Source organism: Ramularia collo-cygni (genome assembly GCF_900074925.1).
Source record: "Ramularia collo-cygni strain URUG2 genome assembly, contig: RCC_scaffold26, whole genome shotgun sequence".
NCBI classification, from domain to species: domain Eukaryota; kingdom Fungi; phylum Ascomycota; class Dothideomycetes; order Mycosphaerellales; family Mycosphaerellaceae; genus Ramularia; species Ramularia collo-cygni.
Window position 1 is genome coordinate 264,568 of NW_019716280.1, and position 17,158 is coordinate 281,725.

The 17,158-nt window shown below is 54.1% G+C and overlaps 5 protein-coding genes; 2 read left to right on the forward strand and 3 right to left on the reverse strand.

The window, feature by feature from the left end:
- Positions 1–302: 302 nt before the first annotated feature.
- On the reverse strand, positions 303–2,626 carry RCC_11079 (uncharacterized protein; the record flags this gene model as incomplete). XM_023776305.1 has 3 exons in its annotated part: positions 303–1,502; positions 1,551–2,568; positions 2,625–2,626. Coding segments are annotated over 3 exons (2,220 nt in total).
- Positions 2,627–3,453: 827 nt separating this feature from the next.
- RCC_11080 (related to zinc finger transcription factor) lies at positions 3,454–5,914 on the reverse strand (the record flags this gene model as incomplete). XM_023776306.1 has 3 exons in its annotated part: positions 3,454–4,268; positions 4,322–5,489; positions 5,651–5,914. The coding sequence occupies 3 exons, from the start codon at positions 5,912–5,914 to the stop codon at positions 3,454–3,456; spliced, it is 2,247 nt and encodes a 748-aa protein (XP_023632074.1).
- Positions 5,915–7,184: 1,270 nt separating this feature from the next.
- Positions 7,185–8,720, forward strand: RCC_11081 (uncharacterized protein; the record flags this gene model as incomplete). XM_023776307.1 has 4 exons in its annotated part: positions 7,185–7,279; positions 7,445–7,620; positions 7,680–7,901; positions 8,050–8,720. 4 exons carry the CDS (start codon positions 7,185–7,187, stop codon positions 8,718–8,720), a joined length of 1,164 nt encoding a protein of 387 aa, XP_023632075.1.
- Positions 8,721–10,529: 1,809 nt separating this feature from the next.
- Positions 10,530–11,999, reverse strand: RCC_11082 (related to cell division control protein/predicted DNA repair exonuclease; the record flags this gene model as incomplete). Its single annotated transcript, XM_023776308.1, has 1 exon — positions 10,530–11,999. One exon carries the CDS (start codon positions 11,997–11,999, stop codon positions 10,530–10,532), a length of 1,470 nt encoding a protein of 489 aa, XP_023632076.1.
- Positions 12,000–13,795: 1,796 nt separating this feature from the next.
- RCC_11083 (uncharacterized protein) lies at positions 13,796–17,050 on the forward strand (the record flags this gene model as incomplete). Its single annotated transcript, XM_023776309.1, has 1 exon — positions 13,796–17,050. The coding sequence occupies one exon, from the start codon at positions 13,796–13,798 to the stop codon at positions 17,048–17,050; it is 3,255 nt and encodes a 1,084-aa protein (XP_023632077.1).
- Between the last annotated feature and the right edge of the window lie 108 nt (positions 17,051–17,158).

Consider the following 17,158-nt stretch of genomic DNA (forward strand, 5'->3'; position numbering starts at 1 on the left):
TGAGGCTCCGCGCTGGTCTGAGGGCTGGTACACGTTTTCTCCCTCGTGAAGATGCCGCCAGTGGTATTGACACCACCGTAGCCCGCTGGTGGTATACCTTACAAGAGCAATCCGAATCTCCAGCAGCGAAGTCATTTATACCCAAGAGCTGTCCATCGTCACAAGCTAGCATCCATGCTCGAACACGCTCGATAAAGTCGTCGAGAGCGCGGATGCGAGCCGAACTAGAACATGGAAGATCGATATCCTCTTAAGCGACCCGGAAGGCGGTCTGTATGGCAACCCATCTTCTCGAAACTGGCTCAGCCTGCTGATTGCTTATCACGAGGGAACTTGTTCTTGGACAGCCTATACGCAGCTGCCTCGAACGAATTGCCGCCAAGCGGACTCAGCTGACTGAACAGGTTCGGGCACTCCTGCAGGAACCTTTCAATCTCAGAATGCGGAATGGTGAGTTTCGGTCCATGCTGTCGTCCGGAGCGGGTATCCTCGGTCCCTGCAAAAGTCCAGAGGACCACTGCGGCGTGGTGCAGACTGCAAAACGCGAGGAAATTAAACTGCGCCCTCTCACTGGGCGGCAGTGAAAGCTCGCGCTCTATCAGCCACTTGACGTCCCAGGCTTGCTGTGCTGCTTGCGGTGCGAACGCAGACCTCGTCCACGCCTCCACTTTGCGGTGAGTATGCCAATCTATCGTTCGAGGCTCAGTGGCACGGTAGGATATGTGATGGAGCCATTCCAGAGGTGCTGTGAGGCGCAACCTACTCAGATGATAGAGGGTCAGACAGCTCAATAGAGTGTTTCTGTCGTTCAAAAACGCTCCCGCTTTGATCGCAGTGTCCACGGCCTGGGACCAAGCGTCCAATGCGAACAGCAATCTTGAACGCTCGGCGTAAAGCTCATTCATGCGTCTGCGTATCTGGCCCACTGCTAGCGCAGGTATCAATCTTTCTGCGTTGGGTCGCGGAATAGTGTCCCGATGCTCTGCTACGGCAATATCAATGTCTTCTAAGCAGTGGCCAGTCAACCTTGGGAAGCATTCGGGGTCTTGGCTGAACTTCCAAACCGCTTCTTGAAGGCCAAATAGAACAAGTTCGTAGCCTACCGGGCCAAGTTGGGGATTTACCTCAGTCTTGTCGAGGAAGATTCGAACAAGATCCGAGAATGGAAGCTGCAGACATTCACTATCTTCCATGCGCTGGGATATCAATTGTCCCTGGGGGTGAAGTCCCTCCATGTTAAGCCATAAAGCATCTGACCTTGGGAAGGTGAGCTTGACCTCATCAGCTGTCAAGAGAGGACGAGTGCTAAGCAAAACGCTTGTGTAGACGTCTGTCCGGAGTATGGCATATGCGAGTCTCCTTCGAGCTTCGCCTTGCTTCCAGTGAGCCACTTCCGCATCCGGTGTCATCTTGGACAGTCGCGACATCATGTATGCGTCCGGCAATGGTTCGCGGAATGCATTCATACGGCGAAGTTGGGCAACAGTAATGGCTGCGATGTGCTAGAACACAGATCAGCAAAGGATTGCCAGCATTCGCGAGTGCCTTACCTGAGCGTATGAAAAGCCTTGGTGCTGGCCAAAGTAAAGAGCAGACACTTGAGTGAGAACACGAGCCTGCGCCAGCCAGACCAGTCCATCGTCAGGACCCTCCAAGTCATACAAGCTAGCGCTCAGAAGTCTCCTCAGTCGTTCGTGCATCAAAGTCCCATACTGTCGCTGCAGGCCATGCCCGTACATGGCACCGATCGAGCCGACCACCAGGAATAGCACCGGATGGTGGTTCTCCGCATCAAGCTGCTCCTGGTTCAATAACGGCCAGGTAGAGTTAAAATTTTCCATGTAAACCTCCACAAGATGATATATTGTACGATGAGGATCGGCCGCAGTCTTTCCAGTGAATCCGTTGAAGATGTCAGCCAGTTGGAGGGAGAGTGACTCCCAGTATCGCCGCCGGATGAGACGGTCATCCGGCGCGAAAGCAGTGTTGGCAGCGTAAGCCACCAAGTTTTCGATTACATTAGAAAGGGGTGAGACCGTGCTGCCCATCCTATTATTGGTGGCCGTTGCAACGGACTCTTCAGACTCATATCCTCCTGGGCTGTTGGTATTCGAATTTGACGGGTCCCGCGATCTTTGCTGGCCGCCTGATCTACGGTTGGTCTGCTTGCCGTTCTGCAGCAAAAACAGACTCTCATGTAACCAAGGCCAGGCGGTATCGTCGTGAGAGCCGCCAGGGCTACTGTCGTGCTCGGATTTGAGTGCGCTTTCCGCAACCTCACCGTCGACTCCTGGCATGTCAAGCCCAACAGGCTCCAAAGGAGGCGATTTTGGCGTCAAAATATGCGCTGATCGACCATGTTCCGAGGGCGTTTGCTCTGATACCCCGGGAGAAGATGCTGTGGAATCTACGTATTCGTTTCCGTTGCTTGGTGTTTCGACTCCGTCATGTCGAGGTGTCGTTCCAACTCTCGCAGAATGGCTGATGCGACCTGTCCTTGCTGGGTATTTGCACTCCTTCCGACCCTCAAAGCACAACTTACAGGGCATGTTGCCATCGCACTTGATCCTGAAAGTAGAATCAGTAACTATGCCAAACGCACGTTGCTRTTTCTTTCATCACACATACCCTGCAAAATCAGTTAGCAGTGCGGCAGAGAGGAAGTGGTTATAATCATATTGATGCGTACGAGCTCCACGGCATGATTCACAGGCCGTATGAACGCGATGCCTCGCAGCGTTCGGGCTCGCACAATGTCCGTTATTGACGTGCCGGTTCAGAATGTCGCGCCTGGCGAAGAGAACCCCACAACTTGGACATGAATGTTGCGGGGGGCCGTTGCTGTGATTATGCGCATGTCGAGTGAGAGATGTCCGGGTCTTGTACACCTTCGAACAGCCGGCTTCGGCGCATTTGAACATGTTCGGGGCATCGGTTGCAAAATTCGAAAGGAAATACAAACCTGTGCGCGAATGTGGGTGGTACAGACCTCAGACGGACAAAGTTTGGAAGGATCGTCGCCACCTTCCTGAAATAACTATAGATCGACATTCAGCGAATCCTTCAATCCTCCCTCGGCAGTCGACTGCTGTTGACCATGTCTTTCGAGTCTCATCATCGCAAAACGAAATCGCATCTCGCTGAACAACGACGACTCATGTATCTACAATCGTATCCAACTGTTCCACACACGCGTAGACAACCCCTTCCACCTGGCACTCACACTGTGCAAGAGGGAGGGGTGATTCATCGCACGCGAGTGCCACTGTGCGCGGTCCACGCCTCCWCTGCGTTATCTTAGCCGCGAATAGGCATTCGGATCATGTGCGTCCAACTCCCTTTCCCATCCTGGACAAACGCACGAGCACGTAGTACCTGATGTTGTATATCGCATATTCCTGCAAGTCTAACGCCATCGAGTGATTGCGCCTCCAAGTTGTGACTGGCCGGCCCCTAGCCAGTGCCAAAGGGTGGAAGGCCCATACCATCGCTGCCACCAAACAGCCCGCCTTGCCCTGTCAGGCTAAAGTTCCCGTCAAGTGCCCAGCTGAGCGGGTCGAAGACGGCGTTTCCACCAAAGACGTCCCAGGGCTGAGCCTCAAAGTCGGTGGCAGTTCCGTCCAGGAGTCCGTGACTAGGCGCCAAAGGACCTCCCATCCCGTTCTGCGGCAGCGGTGCATTCACATCGGTCGGAAGAGCGGTCGGGTTAGTGTCAGCAGTCGCAAGACTCTCTCGTCCAGCCTGACCGGCACGCTCACGCCAGCGCCATATGGCATCGTACAGTACTGAAAGCGATGACCGACACCGGACTTTGAGTTGAAGACTGTCATCCGGATCGCGGACCATGCCAGCGTCGTTGCCTTCCCCTTTGAACAGGCCCGCTTCACTTGCTCCGCTCGCCTGCCAGAGCTGAGCCATGACTTCTGCAAGCCGCTGTGGAAGATCGTTGGAGCGTACGCTCAATTTACGAAGTGCCGTGACGGTTGCGAAGAAGAGGGTGCGCCCATGATCTATATCGACATGCGCCGCATAGAATGAGTTTAGAATTTTCAACAGAGTTACAGACGCGGCGAGCATCATCTGCTCAATGTAGCGTGGGACATAGGCGAACTGCTCCACGGGCATATCGCTGAGATKCGACGACAGCGCAGACGCAGCGATGTACACATTTCGGAGATCAGTGTGGTAGTTGGGCGACGTGGTCTTGTCGAAAAATGCAGTCAGACGGAGATGGAGTGCAGCTGCCTTGAGGAAGAGAACTTGCACCGCTGCAACGAGGTCAGTCAAGGTTTGCTTGTTGTGACAGGGGTACAAAACTTACGGGAGGTGTTAGTAGACAAAACAGTAACCTCAAGCTCACCAAGTTCGCGAGCATACATATCGATTTGAAGCCCGCGCTGAGCCTGGTCCACCTCGACGACATGGTCGCGCYGCATTGTGAAGAGAGTCCTGGTGACTGTGTCACAGAACTTTTCGACTTGACATCTGATTTGGAGCTCTGGCTTCATACTGTCAAGATGCAGGCCATAGGTGAACCATGCCCATCGCGCAAGTGGTGGCTGGCCATTGCCTGTGCTGACATTTTGGGCGACGATGTTGATGGCTGCCCAGGTGTTGAGTCGATCTGCAATATCCTCCTCACGAAGATCAATGCGAAAGCGGCTAAAATCCTGTGCATGGGATGGGCGATGCAAGCCGTACTGCATTGCCAGCTGAAACATGATCCCACATAGCATCATCGTAGGTTCTTGTGACGTGGAGGAAGTGGGGAGTGGCCAGGTGCATAGTAATGCCAGTGCTTTGCAGACGTGGTAGACCTGCGGCACCTGCGACAAGGTCGTCCAGAGAATCTCCTCGAGTGGTCGCTGCAGTTCCATGAAGAGACCAGGCTTGGAGTCATAGCGACGGGCTGCAATGGCCAAGATTGTCCAATGTAGAAGGGGGTGCTCGCTATAGTATTCCTTGTAAGTTGTCGCCGGATTGRGCAGCGGCAAGAACGGGTGGTAGGACGTGAAGTAAATACCGTATAGCTCGATTAGCTGCGCTTCCGTGAGGGTCACCCCTCCGAGCGTTGTATGCGAAGTGCCCGGGGTAATGGAGGGATAGCTCGTGGGTGCCAGCTCGCGATAGCCTTGACTGAGGTCCAGGAGGCTTCGAGAAGCAGCAGCCTCGCTGGCTCCAAGAAAGGCATTGCCCGGAGCTGCTGTCATGGGCGCTACCGGAGCTCCTCCGGCTGGTGAGGCCTCATAGCTGCCAGCATAGTTGGAGCCCGGACGCGGCGTATCGCCTGCGGGCAGCTGTATGCCCAAGCTCTCGTATTGTGCCAGACGGGCACGGCACATGTCCAGTTCTCGCACCATCTCTTCGTGCGCCGCGCGCTTCCCCAACCGCTTGAAGTCATTGTCGATGCTGCACTTCAGACCGTGTTTGATGCATCGATCGCAGGGCTTGTACGTCTCTCCTGGGCCGGCAACGACGTTGCATCGCAGCTGGAGAACCGTCAGTGAGGTGTGATCGCGTGGCATTGGATCTTCAAGCAGGGCGTTCGCATCGATCGGAATTGTGCTGCCATCTGCGACTCCATCAAGCCATGAATCACTTGCATACCACTCCACCTGCTGATACCGGGGAGGACTCGGACTCGACTAACCTTTTGTTGGCGACAGTCATTGCACGCCCGCTTCACTCCTGGCTGGTGTCGTTGCTTGCCATTGCTCTGGCTGGCCGGACTGCCCGCGAAACCCCCGCTGCCATCGCCGCCGTCTGCGTCGCCATTCTCGGCGCGCGAAGAACTGCGTTTCCGCTTTCTGCCGCTTTCATTGATGGTCGGGGATGCTGCGACGGGCGTCGTCTGCTGCGGCGAGATCAGCTGTGCCGATTGTGGGTCAAAAGCGGTGCCACCGTGCCAGGACATGACGGCTTTTGGCTTCTCAGTTCAATGGACGTCGTGGCCGGTGTCGGGAGGGCGTGCGATTTCGCTGACGGATGTTCGACAAGGAAAGTCCCTTCATTTTTCCTCCCCGCCTTTCGCCGTTAACGCTGTTTTGATTCGGCAGCGGCGGCTCAGCGGCCAGCGGGGCCTTCTATGTACCTCCTACGGGCATGGTAACTTCTCCCTTCATCACCACATCACCTTCGTCTGGTAAACGCGTGCAGATTATGCTGCAGAGACCCCCTACAAATGTTGCGGCTTGTCAAATTCTATGGTACCATCCTTGTCAGTTTTGACTTTTCGGTCGGTCGAGGTCGGCGAGAGCATGAAGAATGGAAGCCCCTTGTACAAATGAATGCATCACGGTCGAGTATATTGATTTATCTTGCCCAAGAACTCATCTTGTCATCAAAGATTGTTATCAATCACGAAGAAGCTCCTCGCCTGAAGCATACGCAAGACGCAGAACTGCTCTTCGCGCCGACGAATGCCTTGCCGCAACGACTACCCCACCATGCTCATACTTCTGCGGTCTCTTGGGCGTACCTGATGTCTGCCTCGATCTGGAGGCTACGTGTCGACACGCTGTTGTCCGCTGGATCCTCAAAGTCAACCTATGGAACCTCTCAGCAGAGATCATGGCAGCGGTGGATCCGGGCCGTCCAGCGTATAGACAGGCGGACCTTGCTGGTCGCTGCCACTGTTACATTTCAGGCCTTGTAATTCTTATTCCGGGCGCTCTCGACTCACCAGCGTGGTCTGCGATGGTCATTTATTGCGACAGTAGCCCGGCCATTGCACGACCAGTGAACACTGCACACGCACAATCTGGAGCAGGGCAGAGCTCCAAGTTCTTTGTGACCTACTGCGAACTCTGGTAGTTCCAAAGTACTAGCTGGTGGTTATGCCTCTCGCTTGGGATTTTGCCAGTGGTGACAGTAAACTCACGTTAAGTTGCTGGTTCCGCTTTGATGGTATTCATCCTCTTGGCCACCGTTGGAATTGCAGTTGAGAAGGCTGCAGTCCCAAATTTTCCTCTTTCTTAGCATCGACATTTAGCATCGCACTGTCTGCCGACACTTCTTCCTACTCTTCCGTCGCTGCCGACTCTTCCTATTGCTCTACTATACCTGTTGCACCGACAATACCTACCGCTCAAAACCCTACCCCACGAGATTCTGCTTGATACATACGGTCTTCGCATCGACGCACGCTTCTACTTCGTACATGTACGCTGACATCGCTCGCTAGAATGATGCCTTCACGTCGGGAGTCTACGCCATTGCTGGTTGCATTGCTAGCACTGGGACTTCTCGGAAGCGCTCATGGCGCCCCAATGTTGAATGCGTAAGTCTTCACCGCTGCGCTACATCTCGCTTGCGGAGTGGCACACCACACTTTTGTCAAGGCTCTCGCGCGCTGGGAAATTCCGGTCTCGCAACGACAGATTCTGGCAACAAGAGTGCCCCAAAACGTGCCTCTGCTGCTAAATGTCTGCTGACTTGCTCCAAGTGACCAACCTTTCCCAATCTACATTCCTGTCCGACCTGGGCAGAAACCCTGCGATATCTACGTTTTTGGTGAACAGAATGGCCGGGATGTATTCCTCAGCCAGACTTCACAGTATGAAGCTGTGAACGCCGCCCCAGGACAGCCACAGCCAGAGCAGCTCTACGCCCATGCTCAAGGTAAGAGCTCCCTGCATCCAAATTGTTCTTCCGACGGCCAAAAGCTGACAAGTGTCTAGGGAGCGTGATGAGTCTCCCTGTTGGTGATCTTTCATCTGGCCGAATCTATGCGCATTGCGGCGGCAAATTCTCGTTCATGAAAGTCATCGACGCCGCGGGCAAGTCAAAGATTCAGCCAACCCCTGCTGAAGATGCCGTGTACAACTTTGTGGAGCTCACGACCACGAGGGGAACCATTTACATCGACATTTCGGCCGTCGACATGCTGGGTAACCCGCCATGTAAGTGCGATTCACCAGTATAAACATTCGATGCGGCCGCACTCGATCTCTTTCGAACAACTCTCTTGATGCAGCGATCGTTCTGCCCTCAAAGCACCGATCTCACAACGAGATAGAGAGACTTTGCMTTTGCTGACACATCTCACAGTGGGCTATAAGCTGGAAGGAGGCCACACCGGCAAACAAGCTTGGGGAGCCAACCCCGGGTCATTGGACCGCATCTGCGCCGACTTGCAAAGCCAGAGTAACGCAGACGGTATGCCTTGGGAGCATCTCTGCGTTGAGCGGAACGGCGAGATCCTGAGAATTCTCTCACCAGGAGAGTACATGAAGAACAATCCTTCAGCATTCGAGGATTATTTCAACGCACATGCCAGAGCAGTATACACGCAGTGGAACGCTCAGCCCAAGCAGTACAATCTCGGCAATGTCGGAAACGTGACTTGCGTGGGCGCCGCCGATGGTAGTTCAGCAACATGCAATGGTCGGTCATATGGTCTGCCAACCTCTGCCGATGTCTTCGGATGCGCATCTGGGCCTTTCGCCGCGGTTGCGGCGCCAGGTGACCCCCACGAGGCTCTCCGCGCTCCTTTCTGTGCCGATTTCAACCGGGGAACTGCCATGTCTAGCGACGCTGCGACCTCTCCTCAGAACTGGTATAGCACCGCTGTGCACAAGGAGTTGCCAGACATTTATACGTTCCCCTTCGATGACGTCCGCGTTGATGGCTTGGCACGAGACAGCACGCTTACGAGTTCGTCGGCGACGGGGTTGACTATCATTATCGGTGGGACATGGCCGGATGAATATCCCGGATGACTACTGCGTGGTATTGCAGTCGTATGAGTTTGAGTGTGTGTGGGGAAATACTTGCAGGCTACCTCCAAGCTTCCAAGCGCGATGCTTGGTTGTCCACGACCACATGCTCAATCATTCCGCTGTACTGAGCGTCGGGTTAGGGGAAGCGGGGCGATGAGTTCATTATGGTGCTGACAATCAAAGACGGAAAGCTGTCCTGGATCCGAAAGGGAGGACGATCTTTTTGTCATAAGGCGTTGGGTGCTGTTGTAACTCCTCAAGGGCAGATAACRAGGGATAGTGATTATTCTATACGAACGAGTAATCATGATTGCTTTCAAAACTTCACAAAAGGTGTGCCCAGAGTGCTGCGTCCACCGCTCGCAACCCATTCGCGGGAATGAGGCGAATCTTAGCGGTGATGGCGAGTATTGTGGATATGGAGATTGACGCAAAGTGCATTTATCAAGGTTTACAGCTTACAGAAGAGTGCGGTCACTAACATGTGAGAATCATGTCTACTTCAGAGGATATTGACATGATGCACAGAGAGTACATCCCTCTCCCTCTAGACCCAGTCGAGCTTAGCGGCAACTAGCGTGCCAAGAGAGAAATGGAGTGAATGGCTATGTAATCACACAAACATCGTCCTTTAGCGATAAGACGAGATTTCCAGACATCGCAAATTTGACCCGGTGTTATCTCTTGGCTACCAATATCCTTGGTTTTTCTTCTCTATAGTGAAGATGAGTTAGAGATAGAGGTAGCATATGGAGGAATCTTACTCTGACCATAGAGAACTCCGTCGGGTCTTCACTGTGCTTTATCGTGAATTCCCCTTGCTACTGGAACATGGAAGTCTTATAAGCTACCCACACCTCGATCCTGACATGAGAATCTGGAAGGATAGGGAGGTCCGACCCGTCGACGGGGAGGACAAATCTAGCTTTAAGGACAATCTCAAGGTCAAACGCTGCGCCTGTTCGTCGCCATCGCATCTCCCAGGTGCTGAACACTCGGATGGGAATGTCCTGTATTGAACGAGAAATAGCCGATACAAGACATCGATCTACCGAATTTCGGACAAAAGGTCTGAGTGAGGTGTAGCTGCGGCAGGGGAGAAGATGGTAAACAGCGGTGCTCGAGGCGCCGACATTGCCACACTCACTTGCTTGATCTCAGCGATTCAGCTTACTCGAGCAACTCACGAGATCCCAGAGACACAGCACTGGTCCAGGCACAAATTTCCCCTGGCCCAGCGCCGTGTCCTCAGTGATATGGTCTCACCAGCGGATAGTCCATTGTTCAACCTATGGTAAAACTTTCACTTCGCGAAAAGCCTTGTTATAACGTCGATGATCTGGACCTCATGCCATCGTGCTATTCTCTTCGTTGCAAGGCAGTGACGATCATCAGTCGACGTAATACGGTCTCCTGAACACGCTTCCTTGTCAAGTGGCATGGTACTGTCCCGCGGCGACCTCTTCGGGCTCCGCCACGCGTTCTCCGCAACGACTCGCTCTTTTCCTTGGGGGATATCCTCCCGCGACGGCATGACATGCTCCGCCTCGATGGCGGATGGCGGATGGCGGATGGGCTTGGGTGGTGGAGCACAATCAAAGGACCGGTACAGCAGACTCGGGGTCGTCTGGCGGGAGGAGCATGAGCGGGACATCAAGGCAGTCATGGAATATCAGAAAGTGTCGGGCGGAGTGAGAAATAGAGCGTATTCAGCTGAGAGTGAATGCCACTGCAGTCGCGCAGAACTCTCTCTGTCGTCTGTGAACGGCAATAGGCATGTAACTTGGGATGAAAGTGTATCATCATCAACTAGATCGTCTTCTTGTTCGTGTCCACCCTGCCTCCGCTTTCTGGCCTCTCCAGAAGTCGCGCAAACAGAGCCGCAAATCCAACTGCGACAGTAACAAGATCTACGACATGCACCGCCCACCAAATATGCTGCACGCCCGCTTCGCAGCTCGCATACTCGAAACTCCACCTCTTCTCGACATCATCCCACCAAGCACTGACAAGCCCAGCGTTGCCGTCGAAATCACCCATCATGCTACGAACAGTGACTTCTCTCACTCCGACAAAGCGGGGGTGTCTCTTGAGCGCGCCTTGAGGCGAGTGGTAGGCGTATGCTTGCCACGAACGCYCTTCTACATCCTCACTCTCCTGCGCGCGTTTCTCATCATCGGAAAGCAAAGCATGATAGACTTGACAACCTTCGTGATCGTGACCATTCAACACCAAAKCTTTGGGATCCCGACGTTCACCGCCAACGAGAGCATCAAGGATAGTTTCGCTGGTACTATAGGTGAGGTGGTTCTGTTCCTTGATGCCACCACCGTTGTCTTCTGCAAAGTAGTCCACGAACGGGCCGTCAACGCAGATACCGGAGTCCTTATAAAGGGGAATGTGAGTGAGCAGTATTGTTGCTGTCTGAGGAGATGTAGCATCCTCCGTCAGGTGCTGGTGGAGGAAGTTGATACTATCAGCGCGGAGATCATTGTCATAGGCAGGAGCGTCAAGGTTCATCGAGTTGAGTATAACAAGACGCAGCTGGGGTGAATCGTGAGAAGAATTGAGTGCAAAACGCACCTCCCAGTTGAGACTGCCGTATGCTTCTTYGAAGCGAGCGAGACGATCTTTAGTGATGTCGCCTGCGTATCCAATGTCGTGGTTCCCCGCCACGGCGATGATGCGATGCTTCCATGTTTGATCCGCACCCAGGACTTGCACTGAAACTTCGTTGGTAACCTCTTTGCCAAGTTTGATTCCCTTCGAAAAGACGGTCCCCCAGAACCGATCTGTTCGTCTTGCAAACTCGTCGTCGCCGATCCACTGGCTGCCCAATAGGTCTCCCAACACCACAACGTGTGTCGGGTTTGACCACCAATGCATGAGCCGGTAGATATGCGCCAGATATCTGTCATTTCCCCACAGATCCAGCTGTTTGCGATAAGACTTGATCAATTGTGGAACATCGCGGCTCAGCAAGCTCTTTCCATGATTTCTCAATGATGTCAAAAGTCCATCCTGGTCTCGGCCATCGAGGACGTTCCACAGAGCATGCAAGCTTGGAAGAAGAGGTGCATTGGGATTTGGTAGGGAGGTGTCGCCCTCTAGTTGTGGATCGGCCAGAGTGAGAAGCCGGAATGGCGCTTGCTTGCCATTTTGGGCGCTGGGGAAATCGCACTGCTTGAAGGCTGGATACAGGTAGAGGTGAACTGTGGAGAGCGTTGCTATCGGGAGCAGGAGTCGAAAGAAGGCGAGGAGGAGGGTGGAGAGGCGCATGGATGAGAAGCAGACATTATTGTTGTCATTCACTCGTTGGAGATTACAGGAGAGAGGTGCTGAGGTGTGATTCAAGTCGAACTAGCGAGGTCGCGTCGTCGTTTCGGATTTTCCACCCGACTTTCTTTCTCCACGCGCTGGATGTCACATTCACTTGCACTCTCCAAACGTCACATGCAGACTTTGTGTTTGATTTGCTTGCATTGAATATTACAGGTTTCAACCCATCTCGCCGCCTGCCGTCTCGTTCTGCTTGACCTTTGCACCGAGATTGGATGATGATGAGCAGCCCTGCAAGACAAGGCATGTGGAACATTCTTGTCGGCTTCCATGATCCGTCCTCTCCCCTCCGCTGGGCTTGGGGTGATTTGGATCAGGCGTGCGCTAGACATGCATGGCGGCGTACTTTTGGAAACACAGCAGCCGTGGAAGCCCAGCGATCTGGTTGCTACGAGCAGTGGCTTGCGGGAAAGATGAGGCTCATAGCGAGTCCTTTCTTGGTGCATGGTTTCATGGCCTTGATGGGTAATGAATACCATAACTCTCTCGAGACATCTTCGTTCGCTCGTGTTTCGGCTATAGCCTTTGCATCCACTGTAGACCCATGCTGCTGCATGTCTAGCGTACAGTGTAGTGTGTGCTCTGGGAGTCTTGGACTGATCCGAGGAGCTGGCTCCGCCCGCCCTGAGACGAGCAGTCGTGCACCGCCTTGCTTCGGCACTTGGCCGTGAAGAAAGATGTGGAACTCCCTGAATAGGAGCTGTATGTATATCTCATGTCACGACCAGCAGAGTCATAGCATCATCTGCAGCTGCATCTGATCGTGAACATGAACCAGGGCCTGCAACAACGAGTCTGTGAGTGCAGCGTACCGAAAGTGCTGCAGAGATGATTGGAGCGCGGACGAATTGTGAAGGGGCCCCAATGCAGTCGTGCATGCGACCACATGCATGCTCTATGCAAGCCTGGTGGCGATGGCAAGTTCGCTCGTGTGAAGTCTCCTTGCAACGCTTTTACACAGTAAGGTACTTTAGTACATATCAGCAGAGTTTGCGGTGCATATGTATCTGGATCGTTGTCCTCGCCGTCAAGCAATCCAGAAGCCAAAACGACCTCTGCTCTGCCACTTTCCACCCTCTCCACGCCAAGCAGTCGATCTTCATCCTCTGACGTCTTCGCAACTGCCGACAGGCCAGACTCACTCTAGAGTCGAAAGAGAGATCGCGCGGGTCGTCTCTCTCCCACACGTCCCTTAACTTACGGCCACACGACCAAGCGGCCGTTTCGCGTTGTCGTGCGGCCTCTCTTGCTCAACGGCCATTCTTACCTTAATTGCAGACCGAGACGCCCACCCACCCGACTCCACACCTTCGTTAATCCTGGATCCTTGCGCGCGCAGCCTCTGTCAATTTCACGTCGTCTCAAGAATCTTGCCTCTGCTTCAGCGACCCGGTCTCCGCCACGTCCTCCGCCCCGCGCTGTAACACCAGTGACCACGCAAGCTCGCGTGCTACAATCTCCCGCATCTTCGTCGAAAGCGACTCCACGCGACAAATTTGTGATGCGCATATCCAGAAGCACACGCGTGTGAGTGAGATTGGAGTGGGAGCGACCTGACCATCTGCGTCTGCCAACCTCTTCGACTTGCCATCTATTCCTACCTGCATATACCTAATCCACCCTCTGTTATACATCCGCCTGGATCTCGAATACACCTATTGTTTGCTGGGCCTGGACAGGAAGAGTGGTGTGCATGCCATTGGTAGAGAGACATCGCGGTCGAGCTTGGGCCGGCAATGGACTCTCCGTCCGGCGCAGTCGAGCCTATCGCTGCACCAACATGGCGACGAGATGTGCAGCAGTCGAAGGTGTCACGAGACAAGCAACCGGAGGAGGTTCTTACAGCGGATCAACGGGACGTCATACGGATGCTGGCAGACATGGAGAGGAGAAATGCGCAAAGAGCCAGATCACCATCGATGACAAGCACTGACAGTCACACATCGATCGAAGACTTCGACGCTGCCGTTCAAGCCCTGGCAGTCCTTGAGCAGCACGTCAGGAATACGCCKCCTATACTACTTGCCCTCGACGACAACCATTCCGGCCTTCCACCTACACCACCAACCATGACCAGCAGTGAAGTTGCAGAGACAAAGCCTGCTCGTACACTCAGTCCAGAATCGCACGTCTTTGCAGACCGAGTAAGAAACGCTTTGAATCAGTCGCACAGGTCAGGCTTCAGTACTCCAGTGACCGAGGCCCATAGTCCCCCGACCCCCGATCACTCACCGCCCAGCATACGTGAGACGATGGCGGTCCCGCGACCAAAGCTCATTCACGCTTACAGTTCGTTTGCAGACTCCTTCAAGACTGCAAACGAGGGATTGAGCAGTGGTGAGAGCACCCATCAGCTTCACTCGCCCATCGATGAACAGCTGCCGGATTTGAACTTGCTGGGTGTTGACCTCATTCCGGAAGTCGCAACTCCAGGCAGCGATACGGGCACCGCAACACAAACCGATGCCTCTGAAAATCGTCCGGTTAGAGTCAAACACTACCAGACGGAGTCGGAAAGCGACTTTGATAGGCCTACGAGCTCTCATACAGGTGACTCTCATGAGCCTGATATGTCACCCACCATTCAGCAAGCATTGCCCCATCCGTCTGGTTTTGCATTCCAGCACCGACTCAGAGCTCCCATCAAGCCTGGAGATGACATCAAGCAAATGGACAATGCGCTACTGTATGCTTCCTCGAAATGGCAACCACGTGTGACTGTGCCGACAGTGGCCAAAGATCTGGACATTGAAAGATATCCAACCCCGCGGCGCGAAATGGATACTGAAAAGTTGAAAGCCGCACTTCCCGCCCACACGGCATCTCCCACACTGATCGAGAACGTCACTCCGCATCTTCGACCCAGAACGCCTRTAGAGCATCCGTCTTCACCAATCGCCGACCCAGCTTCACCGCAGATCGAGAGCATCCCGGAGCCCACTTCTCCACCCGCCACTGCTACTGGCCAAGCAATTTTAGAAGGAAACAATGCCACTTACCAATTCATACAGAGAGAGAATGCAAAACGTTATAGTGCGATCAGTGACGGTAGCGGAGTCCAAGTCGTGGTCGTCACCTCACCGGAACACAAGCGAACTCTCAGACACACTCCCAAACGCGAATCACTCCGCGCCGACGTGAGCCTAGCCAGTAACAGCAAACGAGGAAGTCTTGACGGCGGCAACCACAAGTTGAAATACAAACGTGCGATGCCATCACTTAGTGATGATGGCGACGAAGCTGGGAGCCCGAAGGTTGAGCCTGAGGAGTTCTATCGCCGAGCAACGAAGCCCCTTCCCATCGCTCATGCATCTGTTGGGCCTCTCGGTCTTCATCAGAGTCGCCACGAGGTCCAGCACGGATATCGCTCGCTGTCTGGTGACACGGGCGCCGATTATCTGAAGGGCAAGACAGCGCTGACTAATTCGAACGGACCAACATTCGCACCTCGTCGTGCCCAGACATTGAGAAGATCAGTGCGAGACCAGGCATTGGACCGAGTCGAATCCTCTGGCGGAGATGGGATGCGTGGTCGACCTTGGAGCGCAGATCCTATGGGCAAGGGCTTCGGCTCCGGGTCGAAGGAAGAACAAGCACGCCCACTGCACAAGTTGAGACGAACCTCTGCAGAAAAGCGCTTGTGTAACTTGGGCGAGGTGCGAAGAACAAGCCTGGGTCGTTTGGACGAGCTCAGGGCTACACCGAAACTCAGCAGGAACCTGTACGAAGATGGTCCGGAGCAATTAAGTGCGAACGGCAGCATGATGTCTCGAGCTGTCAATGCGTCCCTTTCGCCGCCCAAGCTGAGGAGAACTTCAGTCGAGAGAAGGCTGGAGAACATTGGCGAGGACAGACAGGAAAACACAGACCTCAGTTCTGCATCGGCTGACCTCGCTCCTGGCTCTCATGATGATTACGACCGTGACTCGTGGCGCGAGTATGGGAAATCCTCTGATAAGACGCTTCCAATTTCGCCGCGGCGCAAGAGCTTGGACCTGCGGCACTTGCACCCAGTGGAGACACCGTTATCATTCAGCCAGACTTCGGGCACTGAGGGTGAACTTTGCGAAGCCAGAGGCGTAGAGATCTTCCCTCATCACAATGAAAGTCTGCTGCTGATTCACGGAAACGAACGTGAAAATGATCAAGCGAACGAGGAAGCGACAGCTCCAGGTGCTCCAGAGCCGATGTTTCAGGCATTCGTACAGCCACCGGACTCTCCAAACACAGGAGTCAGGCGGTCTTCGCCCTCGGCGCACAGTCCACTTACCAACCCACGGGCTGCGCCCGAGCCTCCCAAGCTAGTATTCATACCGCCGACGCCTGTCGATGAGCTTGACAATCAGTTTGGCGATCCTGCATCGAGCTTTGGCCCTCGGCAGCACCTACAAAGACGTGCAAGCTTGACCGAAAGAGTCAGACGATATAGCGCGAGTCTGGTTCAGCCCATTCCGTTTGGCCGCTCAAACAGTGCGCGCAGACAGCCAATTGAACGACCACAGACGTCACCCGACAACAGACCTACACATCTCAACCCTTTCTGGCAACCACGTAATTTCTGGGAAGAGTATTCCAGCAGCGATGACGATGATGACGACTTCGCCGATGACCGTTTGCCTCCCGGTGGGGACACCTCAGATGTCCAAGAGAAACGCAATTCGTTCTTTCCGCGCAGTATGAGCGTGAGGTTGCCAGGATTCCGTGGGAGAGGTGGATTTCTGCAAGGCAACAGCCTAGGTATAGACAGACATGGCACCAACAACCGAAGACATCACGTCACGAAGCGCACCAGCGAAGAGATGATGCAACGTATGGTTGAGCGCAGACGGAGACGAACCTTCACCTTGCCCTTCACCGGCGGAACAAGGGTCGAGTACGTTGGACTGGCGGCTCTCAGCTCGAGAGTGAGGGAGGCCAAGATCAGAAGACGGGAGCGCGCAGCCGAAAAAAGGAGGGGCATTTTACGCGAGCAGATCAGTCCACCGGTCTGAAAGTCGCGGGTGAGAGTTCTGAGATGCACGATCACGCAAGCGTATCAAGGTCATCATGAGTTCGATGCAGCAGTTATGACTCGGCAAGGTATTGCGTCTTGATATATT